At 44.0% G+C, this 16,980-nt stretch overlaps 1 protein-coding gene across 2 annotated transcripts in view; it reads right to left on the bottom strand.

Annotated features, from left to right (window-relative positions):
• Positions 1–227: 227 nt before the first annotated feature.
• The window catches only part of LOC106567675 (rab GTPase-binding effector protein 1), a 34,349-nt gene continuing 17,596 nt past the window's right edge, over positions 228–16,980 (bottom strand). For both annotated transcript variants that reach the window (XM_082960334.1, XM_082960335.1), the window contains 11 exons: positions 10,441–10,743; positions 8,377–8,529; positions 6,824–6,928; positions 6,439–6,555; positions 6,089–6,187; positions 5,563–5,703; positions 4,392–4,581; positions 3,034–3,089; positions 2,126–2,224; positions 1,907–2,023; positions 228–1,154 (listed from right to left, as the gene is read on the bottom strand). In XM_082960334.1, coding sequence (XP_082816460.1) covers positions 1,053–1,154; positions 1,907–2,023; positions 2,126–2,224; positions 3,034–3,089; positions 4,392–4,581; positions 5,563–5,703; positions 6,089–6,187; positions 6,439–6,555; positions 6,824–6,928; positions 8,377–8,529; positions 10,441–10,743 — 1,482 coding nt within the window. In that variant the 3' untranslated portion in view covers positions 228–1,052. The remainder of the gene's footprint in view (positions 1,155–1,906; positions 2,024–2,125; positions 2,225–3,033; positions 3,090–4,391; positions 4,582–5,562; positions 5,704–6,088; positions 6,188–6,438; positions 6,556–6,823; positions 6,929–8,376; positions 8,530–10,440; positions 10,744–16,980) is intronic.

The following is a 16,980-nucleotide window of genomic DNA, read 5'->3' on the forward strand; positions in this document are numbered from 1 at the left end:
CGAGCCCCTGCCTGCTTTATATAGCTAGCCACGGCCACATGACTCAGTCTGTAGGAGTGAACCATTTTTGTGAAAGGGGTGGTTTACTTAACTGTTTATATTCTGTTTACATTATTAATGTACACATATTTCTATGAATCTCCTTCATTAAGTCTTTGCCATAGGCCCAACAGGGTGAAATTGAACTACAAAAGCATGGTGCGAGAAAGAGTAAACCCAAGGTGGTGTGAGTGAGAAACAGTGGGAGCATTTTATTAAACCACTTGCAGACATGGCAGAAATTTTGTGGATCCATTTGTTCCCATTACCTGAAAGAAGTTGTAGTTCAGGGTTCACCAACTGGCAGCCCACAGGCCAAATTTGGCCCGCAGTGATTTTATTTGTTGGACATAAAAGACTGTAAAAACACCAACAAATAAGCTCCATGTGATTTTAATTTTCGAAATATGTTCCAAAGTATTCCCACATAGAGAGATCTATGTGATGGTATAAAAACGTAAGCAAGGTTTGAAATGATTGTTTTAGTCAAATATCTGTTTAGGCTTCTTGTGGTCAATTTTCCGTCTACAATTATTTGTAATTATGTTCCGACCTCCTGACCATCCGCTCAAGAAAAAAATTGTCCCATGGCTGAATCAAGTTGATGATCCCTGTTGTAGAAGAAAGTGCCTTAGAAGGCTACAAACGCCTCCTTTGGTTGGGCTAGTATGGTCAGTCCAATATAATATCTACAGTAAAAACACAGGACAGATAACAGGCAGGAATTGCCACTCTGCAGGAAACAGTCATTTAGTTATTAGCAACCTCTTAGTAGTAGTGTTCACTCCTTCCTCGGTATGCTCCAAATCCTCCTGCACAGAAAATGTATTTTTTCCTATCATCTCTAATGAATTATTTTTTTGTCCTCCACCTTGGATTTAGTCTTTATTTAAAAACACCCACACCGCTCTTATCCATCCTGAGCCCTTCAATTGGGGGGGGGGGGGGGGGGGATTTCATTAGGCCAGTGAGACAGAGTGGGAGGGGGAATGCAGTTTCTTCAGCCATGGGTATCATGTCTCTGGGAGCTGGCTGATGTCAGTTAAATTGGTGTTGTTGAGGATGGCTCGGATACGGTCGAGAGAGTCAGTCTGTCTGATCCGCTCCAACTGGACCTGAGGGGAAGAGTGATTGCATGATTGAATATACCAGATAACCTAGAACCCTCAAACTCAACTGTGGACCTCTAAGCCAGTTCCACTGTGTTTTTTCATTGTTCCCCTCTAATCAGGGACAGATTTAGACCTTGGACAACAGGTGGGTGGAATTAATTATCAGGTAGAACAGAAAACCAGCAGGCTCCAGGCCTCGTATACCCTGGACCTAGAAATACACATACAGCCATGTAGGTTACATCTCACATATCAGGGGCGGCACATCAGAGATAGGGTAAAATAAGTCACTATCAAATAGTGTTAAAAGCACCAATGAGGTGCTGTATATGGTTGCCGGGGAGGAATATGGTTGCCATGGTAAGAGGTGTACTATAGCAGTTGGAGTACCATTGCCATAGTAACACCACGATCATGCGGACCTATCAAATGTAAGGTCAGACAAGGTAAAGATCAGTTTTTGTCAAATTCAAAGGTATGTCTAAGATCTACATCAAAAATGCTGATTGAAAACTATTACGCATTTTACAAGTAAGTAAGTGCTCATCTATTTCTAGGGGAAGGCATGCATTGCTTACCAATGGAAAAGGAATGGTCGTACATAACCTATAATTGGAGGTGTAGGTTAGGTGGATCCTAACCTATATCTATATCTATGAATGTTAAACACTCCAGTCTGAAGACAAAAAAAAAAACTTTGGGGTAACCAGTTTGCGATCTCAAACTGGTTGCCATGGTACCCCGGCTGTCCGTACCTGGAGGGTCTGGGAGAGCTTGACAAAGTCCCTCTGCACCTGCTCACTGACGTCCAGCTCCGTCTGCAAGCGCTGTGCTTTGTCCTTCTCATCCAACGCCTGAGCCTCCAGGGCAGTCTGCCCCCCCACACACAGACACACATCACAGATAGGTGAGAAAGGAACAGCAGTAGTGGCCAGTTTTAAAATACAGGTTGTCTGGTGTGAATGACCTCTGACCTTGGTTGTGGTGAGCTCTCTGAGCTGCTCCTCCAGACTGCTCTTCAGACCCTGGACACTCTCTAATGTCTTGCTCTTCTCTGCCAAGCTGCTCTCCAGCTGGGAAATTAGCACATCAACCAGGGTTATTAATAACTACTGGTACAAATAGTCTAGTACCAAACTTGAAGTCCTCCTGACTTCAGAGTCTGGGGAGGCTGTTAGATGTTGTCAACACGATGCGTCGATAATGAAAGGGGCTGCGCCTTAGTGGTTCTCCTCTGTCTTTCTCACTCAAACACCCACATGGACAGCCACACAGACCCCAAGTGCCACCTCCTTCCATTACAAGTGTTGGATTTTCAAATCCAACCCCCCAGGAAAAAACTAACATTTAAGAGAACCAATCAATGTGTCCACTCTCGAAAAGAGTGGAATATGGAATCATAACGCTGTGTCACGTGGTCTGCTCGCCAACAAGGCTACAAACAGTCTGCATTGCAAAACAATGTTAAGCCAGTGGCCTCCAACCCTGGTCCTGGTAGTTAGGTGCCCAGGCTTTTGTTCCAGCTCAGAACTCAAACGTCAAATTCAACTAAACATCAAGACCTTTGTTAATTCAGTTGTGTACATATAAGGCTTGAGCCAAAGCCTACACACCAAAGCCTACACAACTATGGTCAGAGACCACTGATATTAGCCAGGAGGTATTCACATTGACATATTGGTGATGGTAAATAAAAAAATCACTCACACCTACATTTGTACATATTATTCCACACATATCAAAACATAGCAACTACTACTACTCTAACAAGCCAGTGGTTTTAGGCCTAAACTGGGATTATGTTATTGAAGGCAGCCACTCAAGGAAATCTGACTTCACATTCAGAGGAGTGACTCATGCAGACTCCCTACTGTTCATTTACCTTTTCTTTCTCATCTTTCACGCGCTCCAGCTCGGTTTTCAGACTTGAGAATGACGCTGGCGGAAGGAGAGAAAAGAGATAGAAGGCTTATTACAGTGCCATTATGATGGTAAATCAGAACATCAACCTCAGACATGCGTTCTAGCATTCTAATGTGGTTCCTGGCAAATGAGTCATCAATTCATAAATAATGAATTAGCACGGTTTGCCAAGGGGAGTGGTGTGTGGGCTACTAAGCAAGCAAACACAGTGCTCCACCAAACTATACGACTGACACAAAGAGCAATCAAGGAAGTGTTGATAACTTGGGCCAGAATTCAGCCATTGCAGAACGTAGGTTTTCTGCACTGCACTTTAAGCAGTGCATTTGATTTTAACATTTCTGAGAACAAAATAGACAAAAACAAAGCTGTGATTCCGTATTACTAGCAGCGAGGCATGTTATTTTATCATACCCATGCTGACTAAGAAGAGTGATGTGAATGGCTAAGACATTGAGCAAGGTACTTAACCCTAATCGCACCTGTAAGTCGCTTTGGATAAGAGTGTCTGCTAAATGACTAAAATGTATGTGCTATGTCACATCCATGATCCTAAATGCCTATACCAATTTGGCATGCCACATGTTCAAAAACATTACTGCAGCGAGTGAGTTTCATTGTCCTACAGTCATTAGTCCAACATTTACAGCATTAACACACACAAACAGCCTCAGTAGGTTCGTCAGACAGTGTTTTTCGTACCTTCCAAGATGTCTGAACAACAATCACCAACCGAGAAAAAAGGACAGGAGAAAAAGAAAGGTTTGAGAGGGTACAAAGGAAAGGAGGGGGAAAAAACATCTTCAGAAAATGTGAAAGCCAAGGTCTTTTATGAAGTTCAAAGGAAAAGCAGAGTTCAGTTGCGCTGAAGAGTTCATTATGGGACCGTGAAGCTGAACACTTGCTCAGCACGTTTTATCCCTCAACTCTACTCAAATGTGTACTAATGAAACAACTAAGTCATACAAGTTTGAGCTAACGGTCATATTTAGCATCTTTGGCTCTTAGAAAATGCAACTTTGAAGATTGCTTTATTGCTCGTATTCACTCTCTGCACCTACAGTTTCCTCATTGGGTGTCCAGACATCTCAACTCAGAGCCATAGATAAACATTACACCTGCCCAGAAAATACAGATCAAAATGAAACTTTTGGTAAATCTGGCACATTAATCAATAGATATCTTGATTAATGAGCATGAGGATTATAGCGCAACAAAGTAACTTTTCATAAATGCCAAATATACATCCATGGTTCTTCTCACCCTTCTCTGACCTATCCTTGTGTCAAGACTAAGGAATGGGAAGGGGAGCCTCACCTATCTCCTCCTTGCAGCCATCTATCTCCATCTGTAGTGTGTCCTCCAGGTTCTCTTTGAAGCACTGCTCTGCCTGGAGTTGCTCCTTCAGGAACAGGATCTCTGCCTTCAGCTTCTCTTCTAGGTGGTCTGCAGCCGTGCGCACCGCAACTATGTCCTCCCGCAATTGCAGCACCAGTGGTTGTAGTTCCTAGAGGGCAGCGGAAATAGTTGCACGTACCAATTTAAGTGAGTCACACTAGGTATAAATGGTGAAAGAAGTACCTGATGGGCACGTAAATAGCTCGATGGTGTGAACCAGAGATGGTAGTCTGCTTCTGAGGACTGTGCATGTGGAGAAGTGTATGGTGATGACTTACTCATACATTTCAGTTGCTTCCACCCCTTTTTATACTCTGTTCTTCCAAGATTTTTGTTTTCTTCATTTACTCCCACGTATTCCCATTTCTATTCCTCATTTTAAAAGCTCTTAAGTAATTGAATACTGCAATATCTGAGTTTATATGGGATGAAAAAAACAAGAATCAGTTAGGTGGTTACGAGGGTTTAGTTACCGCACTTTCATCGATTCACGTCAAAGCGGTCAAGAAGTACACTATAGAATCTTTAACACCCCTGAAGGGCCCTAGTATGTTGTCCCCTGCCAGTTCATCAACCAAAGTCAGTGAAATATTACCTGGTCAGACAAGCAGATTGTTTCAGTTCTGAAAGACAGATTCTGTGCAGGTCTGCTAACATTACTAGACCTTTACAATTCCAGGAGAAGTATTTAACATCTCAGGAACCACATCAACATGACGCTCCTATAATGTGTGCAGAATCTGTGCATCTGGAACACAACCAAAGTCTTAGAATATGACAAAGCTAAATCCAGGCTTAAAATATACACTACATTATCCGTCTTGGATTTAACTTTTGAATCTTACTGTTGTTTTCTTCTTTGTCAATGCTATGAAAGCATGGTATGTAAGCATTGGGGGAAAAAATGAAGAGCCTGGATGGTCCTTGCCATTAACTCATGTTTATTATTCAGATGTCAAGAGACATTCTGTAAATCTATGAATGTGTGTGACAAAATAAATCCAAAACAAATCGAGGGCTATGGTTTACAGTGTTGAGATGCGCCTGAGAGCAATTCTCAAAACAGTGGCTGTGAATGATTGTCTCGTACTTGCACCGTGGTGGGTAGTTTGAAGTCCTCCTGCTGCTGGAGAGATAAGTGGAGTCGGTGTTTGCCTGTTAGGCTGTCGTTGTCCCTCTGCAGTCTGCTCAGTTCGTCCGCCACCTGCTCCCTAGACTGCATCAGCACTGCCTGGTTATGGCAAAAACAGCACTCCATCAAATCATGTCATCATCCTGTTTCCTCCTGATGATTCAATGTACTGTAAAATGGAACTGCCGACCACAGTCTTCAGGTGTGATTCACTGGCAGATAAGAGGCCAAACGTCTGCCATCTGGCAGAACACTCCATCACATTTCCACCAGCTCTATCTCTTTGGCAGGAGAAACATCCTCCTTAATTCCAGAAAAAAGCCAGTTGCATCACTAAATCAAAGGCACATGCAGCGATGGAATGTCCAAATGCTTTGGCTGCTAACTTTATTTACACAGTCTTTCTGGCATAGACAGACATTAAGACACTGGAGGGCCAAACAAAGGCTATATTGGGAGGGTGTAGTAGAGAAGTGCTGTTCACCATCTGTTCCTGTGTGTTCCTCTTGGCCTGACTGAAGGCCTCCTGTAGTGTGTTGAGCAGCAACTCCGACTCGTGGACTCTCAGCATGAGAGCAGCGACCTGAGACACAAAGAAAGAAATCAGCAGGCTTCAGGGGATAACTGAGCAAACATACAATCTTACAGAAAAGGAATGGCGTATGCCGATTTATCCACATTCCAACAGGGAGGATTGTACATTCTTTGAAGATTATAAATAACTACTCAAACAACATAAGAGCTATGCATAAAGATTACTTTACACTTACTATACTTTACGCTTTTTGCATAAGAACTCTGAAGTGTGTGTGTGTGTGTGTAATCAGGACAGACCTTGGCAGTGGTTTCCTCGTTTCCCTGTTTCACAGAGTCCTCCAGCTCCTGTTTTTCACTCAGGGTTCTCTCCAGCTGGTCGTTGGCCTGCCGCAGCATCACCTGGAGCTTCTTTACCTGAGAAGGACCAGAGAAAAGAATGGGAGAGATCGGCACCAGTTAACACACTAAATCAGATGGTGCAAATATTTCTATTCATTTAGGATTCTTGTCGACATATTTATTCTAATTCATATAGCCACACAACATATGCCATGGAATATGGAAAGACATCTATAATAAAGAACTTTGATTTTGAGATTAACCTTCCCTTTAAGTATCCTTGGCATTTAGTAAACATTTCAGAAAGTCCAACTGTAATGGAGTGTCTCAGAGAGGGTGTTACCTGATCGCGTGTCTCTGCCTCCTGGCCCTGGATGACTTGCAGCTGTTTCTCGTAGTTGGAGCACATGTCACACCGCCGGCCCAACTTCCTCCCTGCGTTCTTCACCTAGTGACAGACAGCCAAGAATCCACTTAGGAGGAATACCACATGGTAAATACGTCTAGGAGAAAGATGTATATAGAAACTGTGGGCTGTCCATGAGTGCAGACTAAACTGTACACATTTCATAGCAGTGTGAAGATTGTTTACTTTATTCTACCTTACCATTTCAACACTTAGCCTACATTGTATTTTTGCTACAGTACTTGGTACCAGGGTCTCTGTTAGCCGGTAATAGCCGGCTGTTGGCAGATAAAAAAAATGTAAAAGCTGATTAATCAAATCGGCGCCAGCCAAATTGTCCGGGAGACGAAATAATGATTTTTTGCCTATTCATTGATGGAAATACATTTGACTGGTCATGCTCATCGGACTAGATTAATTGCATAATTTAGGGGAATGAAATTGACACGTGTGCAGCATACAGATGGAGCCTTTGAGCAGAAAATCTGTCAGACAGTGCGAGAGCTGCTGCTGCTACAGCATCTCAAACAGCCAATGCTTTTACTACATATATGAGTCAAGTCTTACCTTGCTTCAAAGAAGTCTAGCCAAAATCAGAACATATCCATGAAAGCAATTATTTTATATAAACTTTCTTTCATTGTCCAGTAGCCCAAAGCACAATCCTAGTCATATTAGCAACCCATGCTGGTTGTTGCATATTAGATCTCCTCTAAATTTCGAATAGATATTTTTCTCTCGGTCACAAACCGCTCACATGTGCGGTGTGCTTTTGAGAGTGTCTTCCAGCTAATTGCATTATGGAACGAACATTCGCGCCGTAGCCTACTGTCTTGTGCGCATTGCTGTGCTTATGTGCATTTTTTTGGGGGGGGGGGATTGTGGGTGAACAGGGAGTACAGGAGGGGACTAAGTACACACCCCTGAGGGGCCCCAGTGTTGAGGGTCAGCGTGGAGGACGTATTGTTGCCTACCCTCACCACCTGGGGGAAGCCTGTTAGAAAGTCCAGGATCCAGTTGCAGAGGGAGGTGTTTAGTCCCAGGGTCCTCAGATTAGTGATGAGTTTAAAGGGAACAATGGTGTTGAACGCTGACCCGTAGTCAATGAACAGCATTCTCACATAGGTGTTCCTTTTGTCTAGGTGGGTGAGGGTATGTTCTGTTAATATGAATTACCATAATCTAAATGGGATTTCTGTCATTCTGAGCACTGAGTGGACGCCCTAATCAGGTTAAGCACACAATGCATATGGTCCGGTAAATTTCTCAAATACCCGGTAAATTAAAAGGCTGCCTGTCAAATACCCGGTGCCACATTTTCCTAACGGAAACCCTGCTTGCTAATAAGCGGTACTTGAGATTATGGAATTACAAGCCAACAACTGTAACTATGTAAACAAGGTTTAGCGTACAATATCGAACTGAAAACAAAGCCCAACGAAAACATCATACAATTTAAATGAACCAAAACACTATGAAAACTGTCTGACCTCTTGCTGTAGCAGGTTCCACTCCTGGTCGCTGACCAACCGGTAGCCTGATGGGGAAAGGAAGGCGGTGTCGGGGGCGTGAGAAATGCTGGACATCAGCGAGGCAGTCTCCTCCTGCTCCGGTGTCATGGCCTTGATGGCCTTCTCCTGGTCCTGGATCATATCAAACTTTATTTAAAACTGCATGTAAAAATAAAATTAAAATATATAATAACAGGAACACTAAAATAACACATCCTAGATCTGAATGAAATAATCTTATCAGCCCATGGAGGTCTGGATTCGGAGTTACACTCAAAATTAAAGTGGAAAACCACACTACAGGCTGATCCAACTTTGATGTAATGTCCTTAAAACAAGTCAAAATGAGGCTCAGTAGTGTGTGTGGCCTCCACATGCCTGTATGACCTCCCTACAACGTCTGGGCATGCTCCTGATGAGGTGGCGGATGGTCTCCTGAGGGATCTCCTCCCAGACCTGGACTAAAGCATCCGCCAACTCCTGGACAGTCTGTGGTGCAACGTGGCGTTGGTGGATGGAGCGAGACATGATGTCCCTGATGTGCTCAATTGGATTCAGGTCTGGGGAACGGGCGGGCCAGTCCATAGTATCAATGCCTTCCTCTTGCAGGAACTGCTGACACACTCCAGCCACATGAGGTCTAGCATTGTCTTGCATTAGGAGGAACCCAGGGCCAACCGCACCAGCATATGGTCTCACAAGGGGTCTGAGGATCTCATCTCGGTACCTAATGGCAGTCAGGCTACCTCTGGCGAGCACATGGAGGGCTGTGCGGCCCCCCAAAGAAATGCCACCCCACACCATGACTGACCCACCACCAAACCGGTCATGCTGGAGGATGTTGCAGGCAGCAGAACGTTCTCCACGGCGTCTCCAGACTGTCACGTCTGTCACATGTGCTCAGTGTGAACCTGCTTTCATCTGTGAAGAGCACAGGGCGCCAGTGGCGAATTTGCCAATCTTGGTGTTCTCTGGCAAATGCCAAACGTCCTGCAAGGTGTTGGGCTGTAAGCACAACCCCCACCTGTGGACGTCGGGCCCTCATACCACCCTCATGGAGTCTGTTTCTGACCGTTTGAGCAGACACATGCACATTTGTGGCCTGGAGGAGGTCATTTTGCAGGGCTCTGGCAGTGCTCCTCCTTGTACAAAGGCGGAGGTAGCGGTCCTGCTGCTGGGTTGTTGCCCTCCTATGGCCTCCTCCACGTCTCCTGATGTACTGGCCTGTCTCCTGGTAGCACCTCCATGCTCTGGACACTACGCTGACAGACACAGCAAACCTTCTTGCCATAGCTCGCATTGATGTGCCATCCTGGATGAGCTGCACTACCTGAGCCACTTGTGTGGGTTGTAGACTCCGTCTCATGCTACCACTAGAGTGAAAGCACCTCCAGCATTCAAAAGTGACCAAAACATCAGCCAGGAAGCATAGGAACTGAGAAGTGGTCTGTGGTTACCACCTGCAGAACCACTCCTTTATTGGGGGTGTCTTGCTAATTGCCTATAATTTCCACCTGTTGTCTATTCCATTTGCACAACAGCATGTGAAATTTGTCAGTGTTGCTTCCTAAGTGGACAGTTTGATTTCACAGAAGTGTCATTGACTTGGAGTTACATTGTGTTGTTTAAGTGTTCCCTTTATTTTTTTGAGCAGTATATTATACTTTTTATATTATACCTTTTATTATACTTTCATTTATTGCGTCTGTAAAGTATATATATATATACACACATATATATATACATACATACATATACATACATATACATATATATATACATACACATATATACACATACATATATACATATATACACATACATATATACATATATACACATACATATATACATATATACATACATACACATACATACACACACACATACATATATACATACACACACACACACACACACATACATACACACACATACATACATACACACACACACACATACATACACACATATACATACATATACACACACACATTTTACAGACGCAATAAATGAAAGTATAATAAAAGGTTGATTTAAGACCTTGGTGAGGAGGAAGTGGCCGGCCGTCAGCTGGATGGAGCTGACCGATAGTGTGTCCCCAAAGCCCGCCAGGCCCTCAGAGGCCCCGCAGTCCGCCCCCACCAGGGGCCCAAAGTCGGACTCGTCCAGATGGCTGGCCGACTTAGCCTTATGGTTGTGGCCCCCCAGGCCCTGGAGACCGGGAGAGGAGCCCAGGCTGTCTGTGGACTGGACCCTCCGCAGGCAGTCTTTGTAGGGGTCCAAGTGGCCCCCTGCCACCAGGTCTGTGTCTAAGGAGTACATGGAGCCGTGGGCACTGTGGTGCTGGAGGAGAAAAGAGGGAGTAAGAGAGTGGTTGTAATGACGAGAAGTAGATGAGTAGCGCCTCAGGCTGCATTTACACTGGAAGCCCAATTCAGATCTTTTGCCAATTATTTGCATATCTGATTACTATCTGAACTTTTCCCTAATGTGTAAACAGCAAAAAAAAGCACATGGAATCTGATCTTGACTTCCACCTACATACACTACATGACCAAAAGTATGTGGACATCTGCACGTCGAACATCTCATTCCAAAATCATGGGCATTAATATGGAGTTGGTCCCCCCTTTGCTACTATAACAGCCTCCACTCTTATAGGACGGCTTTTCACTAGATGTTGGAATATTGCTGCGGGGACTTGCTTCCAGTCAGCCACATAAGCATTAGTGAGGTCGTGGCACTGATGTTGGGAGATTAGGCCTGGCTCGCAGTTGGCGTTCTGTGCAGGCTAGTCAAGTTCTTCCACAACGATCTCGACAAACCATTTCTGTATTGTCATGCTGAAACAGGAAAGGGTCTTCCCCAAACTGTTCCCACAAAGTTGGAAGCACAGAATCTTCTAGAATATCATTGTATGCTGTAGCGTTAATATTTCCCCTCACTGGAACTAAGGGGCCTAGCCCGAACCATGAAAAACAGCCCCAGACCATTATTCCTCCATCATTCTAGAGAATGCGTTTCCACTGCTCCAGAGTCCAATGGCGGCGAGCTTTATACCACTCCAGCCGACACTTGGCATTGTGATCTTAGGCTTGTGTGGCTGCTCGGCTATGAAAGCCATTTCATGAAGCTCCCGACGAACAGTTCTTGTGCTGACGTTGCTTCCAGAGGCAGTTTGGAAGTCTGTAGTGTGATGCAACCAATGATTTTTTACGCGCTTCAGCAGTCCCATTCTGTGAGCTTCTGTGGCCTACCACTTCCCAGCTGAGCCGTTGGTGCTCCTTGACGTTTCCACTTCACAATAACAGCACTTACAGTTGACCGGGGCAGCTCTAGCATGGCAGAAATTTGACCAACTGACTTGTTGAAAAGGTGGCATCCTAGGACGGTGCCACGTTGAAAGTCACGGAGCTGTTCAGTAAGCCATTCTACTGCCAATGTTGATCTACGGAGAAAGCATGGCTGTGTGCTCGATTTTACACACCCGTCAGCAACGGGTGTAACAAATAGCCGAATCCACTATTTTGAAGGGGTGTCCACGTACTTTCTATTTATAGTGTATGTTGAGCTGAATCCTGATACACAACTGAGTCCTTTTGCGACCTCTTTCTGGACGCTCAGATCAGATGTTTTTGCCGTGAAGTACATTATTTTCTTTGCACGTGACCTGTCGTTTCCATGACAACTACACCAAAATGTAAAGGAACAGTGACCGGAAATGAGCTACTTCAGAGGCTACATCAGTGTGAATGCACAAATCACATGTAGGGCTGACCCAATTTAGTCTACTGGTCGATTGTTTGGTCGATAGGCTGTTGGTCAACCGATATTCATTTAGTTGAGCAGTAGAAAAAACATTTAATAATATCATGGTGTACAAGACACCTGTCTGATTTGCACCTGTAAGTGGACTAATCCATTGTGGAGGCCTGGGGATGGCACAGTCCATCACACCTTAGACAAGTGCTACTGAAATTGTATATGGTTTTATTACATAAGTGCAATGGTGCAACACTAATAAAAATACTATACTGCTCAAAAAAATAAAGGGAACACTTAAACAACACATCCTAGATCTGAATGAAAGAAATAATCTTAAATACTTTTTTCTTTACATAGTTGAATGTGCTGACAACAAAATCACAAAAATAATCAATGGAAATCCAATTTATCAACCCATGGAGGTCTGGATTTGGAGTCACACTCAAAATTAAAGTGGAAAACCACACTACAGGCTGATCCAACTTTGATGTAATGTCCTTAAAACAAGTCAAAATGAGGCTCAGGAGTGTGTGTGGCATCCACGTGCCTGTATGACCTCCCTACAACGCCTGGGCATGCTCCTGATGAGGTGGCGGATGGTCTCCTGAGGGATCTCCTCCCAGACCTGGACTAAAGCAGCCGCCAACTCCTGGACAGTCTGTGGTGCAACGTGGCGTTGGTGGATGGAGCGAGACATGATGTCCCAGATGTGCTCAATGGGATTCAGGTCTGGGGAACGGGCGGGCCAGTCCATAGCATCAATGCCTTCCTCTTGCAGGAACTGCTGACACACTCCAGCCACATGAGGTCTAGCATTGTCTTGCATTAGGAGGAACCCAGGGCCAACCGCACCAGCATATGGTCTCACAAGGGGTCTGAGGATCTCATCTCGGTACCTAATGGCAGTCAGGCTACCTCTGGCGAGCACATGGAGGGCTGTGCGGCCCCCCAAAGAAATGCCACCCCACACCATGACTGACCCACCGCCAAACCGGTCATGCTGGAGGATGTTGCAGGCAGCAGAACGTTCTCCACGGCGTCTCCAGACTCTGTCACGTCTGTCACATGTGCTCAGTGTGAACCTGCTTTCATCTGTGAAGAGCACAGGGCGCCAGTGGCGAGTTTGCCAATCTTGGTGTTCTATGGCAAATGCCAAACGTCCTGCACGGTGTTGGGCTGTAAGCACAAACCCCACCTGTGGACGTCGGGCCCTCATACCACCCTCATGGAGTCTGTTTCTGACCGTTTGAGCAGACACGCACATTTGTGGCCTGCTGGAGGTCATTTTGCAGGGCTCTGGCAGTGCTCCTCCTGCTCCTCCTTACACAAAGGCGGAGGTAGCGGTCCTGCTGCTGGGTTATTGCCCTCCTACGGCCTCCTCCAAGTCTCCTGATGTACTGGCCTGTCTCCTGGTAGCGCCTCCATGCTCTGGACACTACACTGACAGACACAGCAAACCTTCTTGCCACAGCTCGCATTGATGTGCCATCCTGGATGAGTTGCACTAGCTGAGCCACTTGTGTGGGTTGTAGACTCCGTCTCATGCTACCACTAGAGTGAAAGCACCGCCAGCATTCAAAAGTGACCAAAACATCAGCCAGGAAGCATAGAAGTTGTCTGTGGTCCCCACATGCAGAACCACTCCTTTATTGGGGGTGTCTTGCTAATTGCCTATAATTTCCACCTGTTGTCTATTCCATTTGCACAACAGCATGTAAAATGTATTGTCAATCAGTGTTGCTTCCTAAGTGGACAGTTTGATTTCACAGAAGTGTGATTGACTTGGAGTTACATTGTGTTGTTTAAGTGTTCCCTTTATTTTTTTGAGCAGTGTATTTAATAACAAATGCGCTTTCCCCTGCGTTTGATAGTTGTTGCTATCCGTGGTTCTGAAACACATCAGTGCGCTTTTGAATTGGCACTTTTCCTAGACCATGTTCCGATGTGCCTAATAGCAAAGTTAACCAGCATATTGGTGGCGGAGGCAGCAGTGAAGAGAGGAGAAACTGCAACTTAAGTCTACAATCAATAGCCTAACTTAAATGTGCCTGGATTTATGAATCATCAATATATCTACAGAAATAAGACAGATCCTGCTTCTGTTTGAGTGTTTGTTTAATAGCCTACAGAGTCAGTGAGCACCAAGCCTCATGCAACGACCTATCAAGTAAAGAATTTCACACTATTGGCTGTTTTTAAATCTTTGCTTTTCTGTAATAAAGGCTTTACTTTTTCTCTCGTTAGAACAGCCTCTAGTATTATTTATCTAGTGTTGTTTACACTGTTCCAAATTGTCCGAAAAATTATAACTCTTTTCTTGATCTCCTCGTTATTATTACTATTATTAATAATATTTTTATGATGATAATAATAATAATAATAATAATAATAATAAGTCATGTCATTATCATTAATAGGCTAAGGAAGGAGCCTTTTATAACCACCATTGAGCTGTAGGCCTAAGAGCACATTCTGTTTAGTCTTAATACCATAACTTACTTAGGCCTATATTTCAATACCCGAAGAGATGTTAGATTGGGTTCATGTCCAGGCTCTGGCTGGGCCACGCAAAGATATTCAGAGATTTGTCCCAAAACCACTCTTGCGTTGTCTTGGCTGTGTGCTTAGGGTCGTTGTCCTGTTGGAAGGTGAACCGTCTGAGGTCTTGTGCAGGTTTCCATGCTGCTGCCACCATGGTTCACCGTAGGAATGGTGCCAGGTTTCCTCCAGACGTGACGCTTGGCATTCAGACCAAAGAGTTCAGTCTTAGTTTCATTAGAGTTCTTGGTGCCTTTTGGAAAACTCCAAGCGGGCTGTCATGTGACTTTTACTGAGGAGTGGCTTCCGTCTGGAAGGTTCTCCCATCTCCACAGAGGAACTCGAGCTCTGTCAGAGTGACCATCGAGTTCTTGGTCACCTCCCTGACCAAGGCCCTTCTCCCCCGATTGCTCAGTTTGGCTGGGCAGCCAGCTCTAGGAAGAATCTTGGTGGTTCCAAACTTCTTCCATTTAAGGATGGTGGAGGCCACTGTGTTCTTGGGGACCAATGCTGCAGAAATGTTTTTGTACCATTCCTAGATCTGTGCCGCGCCAAAATCTTGTCGTCTCAGACAATTCCTTCGTCCTCATGACTTTTTTGCTCTGAAATGCACTGTCAACTGTAGGACCTTAGGTGTGTGCCTTTCCAAATCATGTTTAATCAATTGAATTTACCACAGGTGGACTCCAATCAAGATGTGGAAACATCAAGGATGATCAATGGAAACATGATGCACTCGAGCTCAATTTCTAGTCTCATAGTCAAGGGTCTGAATACTTATGTAAATAAGGTGTGTATTTAATATATTTGCAAAAATTTCAAAAACACCCGTTTTCGTTTTGTCATTATGGGGTATTATGTGTAGCAGTGGCGCAGCGACCTAAGGAGCTGCATCTCAGTGCAAGTGGCGTCACTATAGTACCTGGTTTCAATCCAGGCTGTATCACATCCAGCCATGATTGGGAGTCCCATAGGGAGGCACACATTGGCCCAGCAGCATCCGGGTTTGGCAGTCATTGTAAATAAGAATTTGTTCTTAACTGACTTGCCTAGTTAAATAAAAGTTAAATTTAAAAAATAGAAAAATAGATTGACATTTTTTTTTTTAAAGTAAAGGGGTCTGAATACTTTCTGAATGCATTGTATATAGGCTACTGTATCAATTAATCATTCATGGAATGCAATCAAGCATTTTAGTTTTGAAATAAAGCGAGCCTTGAACAATTAGCTTAAATAATAAATAAACAGTTCCATTTCTGAAATTGCATTAACAAATGAATGCGACTTTTTTAGTTTTTGCTGTTATAAAGGTTTAGCAAAAAAACTTTACAACAGACTCTCGGGTAGCATTATAATTTATTTATTGTTGTTTACATTGTTCCAAACAGTCAGAAAAATTATATTGTAATCTATACAGCACCTGTTTGGCTTGCTCCTTACCTTATTTTTCTTGATCTCCAGTATTTTCCACAACTAGTCAAATTTATTCCATACATCTGACCTCCCCTTTGCCTCCTGAGCAACCAGTAAACACTCCCGTTTCGAGTTTATTTGTCACATCCCCTGCATCCATTTTACTGTCACGTGTTACGGTGTTCAGAGTTTACTTTAACCAATTTGTTGATGTGATTATGCTATAGATCGAGCCCAATTGGTCACGTGCATGCGATACAAAGTTCTTAGTGAGAGCAGCCATTCACCCAATCACTGATGTCTAATGTTCTTAGTGAGAGCTAACCAATGATATTGTATCAGTCCTGGAAAAAGAACCCTGGATTGTAAGCAAGCATTTACAACGAACAGTAGAGTTTTATAAAGAGAGCAAGAGTTGAGGGAACAAATTAGGGATTTCAGTAATATAACTTTTCAGTCAGAAATGGCTATAATTGTTGCAGATTCAGCAACACGGAGAGTGCTATAAACACTGAGGTTCTGTGGTGGTAGCTGCAGCAGAGAGGACAAAGAGCCAATGGGTGATAGTCACAATCACTCGCTGACTTTTTTTAATGTATTTTTTTAAACACAGCAAGTCTGAGCCCAGCACAATCAAATCAATTGCTAATCGGACTCCCTCTAGTCATTTGTGTCTTAATGGTGCTTAAAAGCATCAGACTAGCTCAGTGAATATAGTTGATTTGATTAAAACACGTAGGATGTGTCAATATATGGAAAAATACACTAACATTTCAATCGATTGGTAAAAAAAGACGACTCTTGGTCGACCCAGATTTTTTTGTCATTGACAGCTCGTCACGTGTAAAAAAGACTGGACAGTCA

Source organism: Salmo salar, chromosome 13 (assembly GCF_965601325.2).
Source record: "Salmo salar chromosome 13, fSalSal1, whole genome shotgun sequence".
NCBI classification, from domain to species: domain Eukaryota; kingdom Metazoa; phylum Chordata; class Actinopteri; order Salmoniformes; family Salmonidae; genus Salmo; species Salmo salar.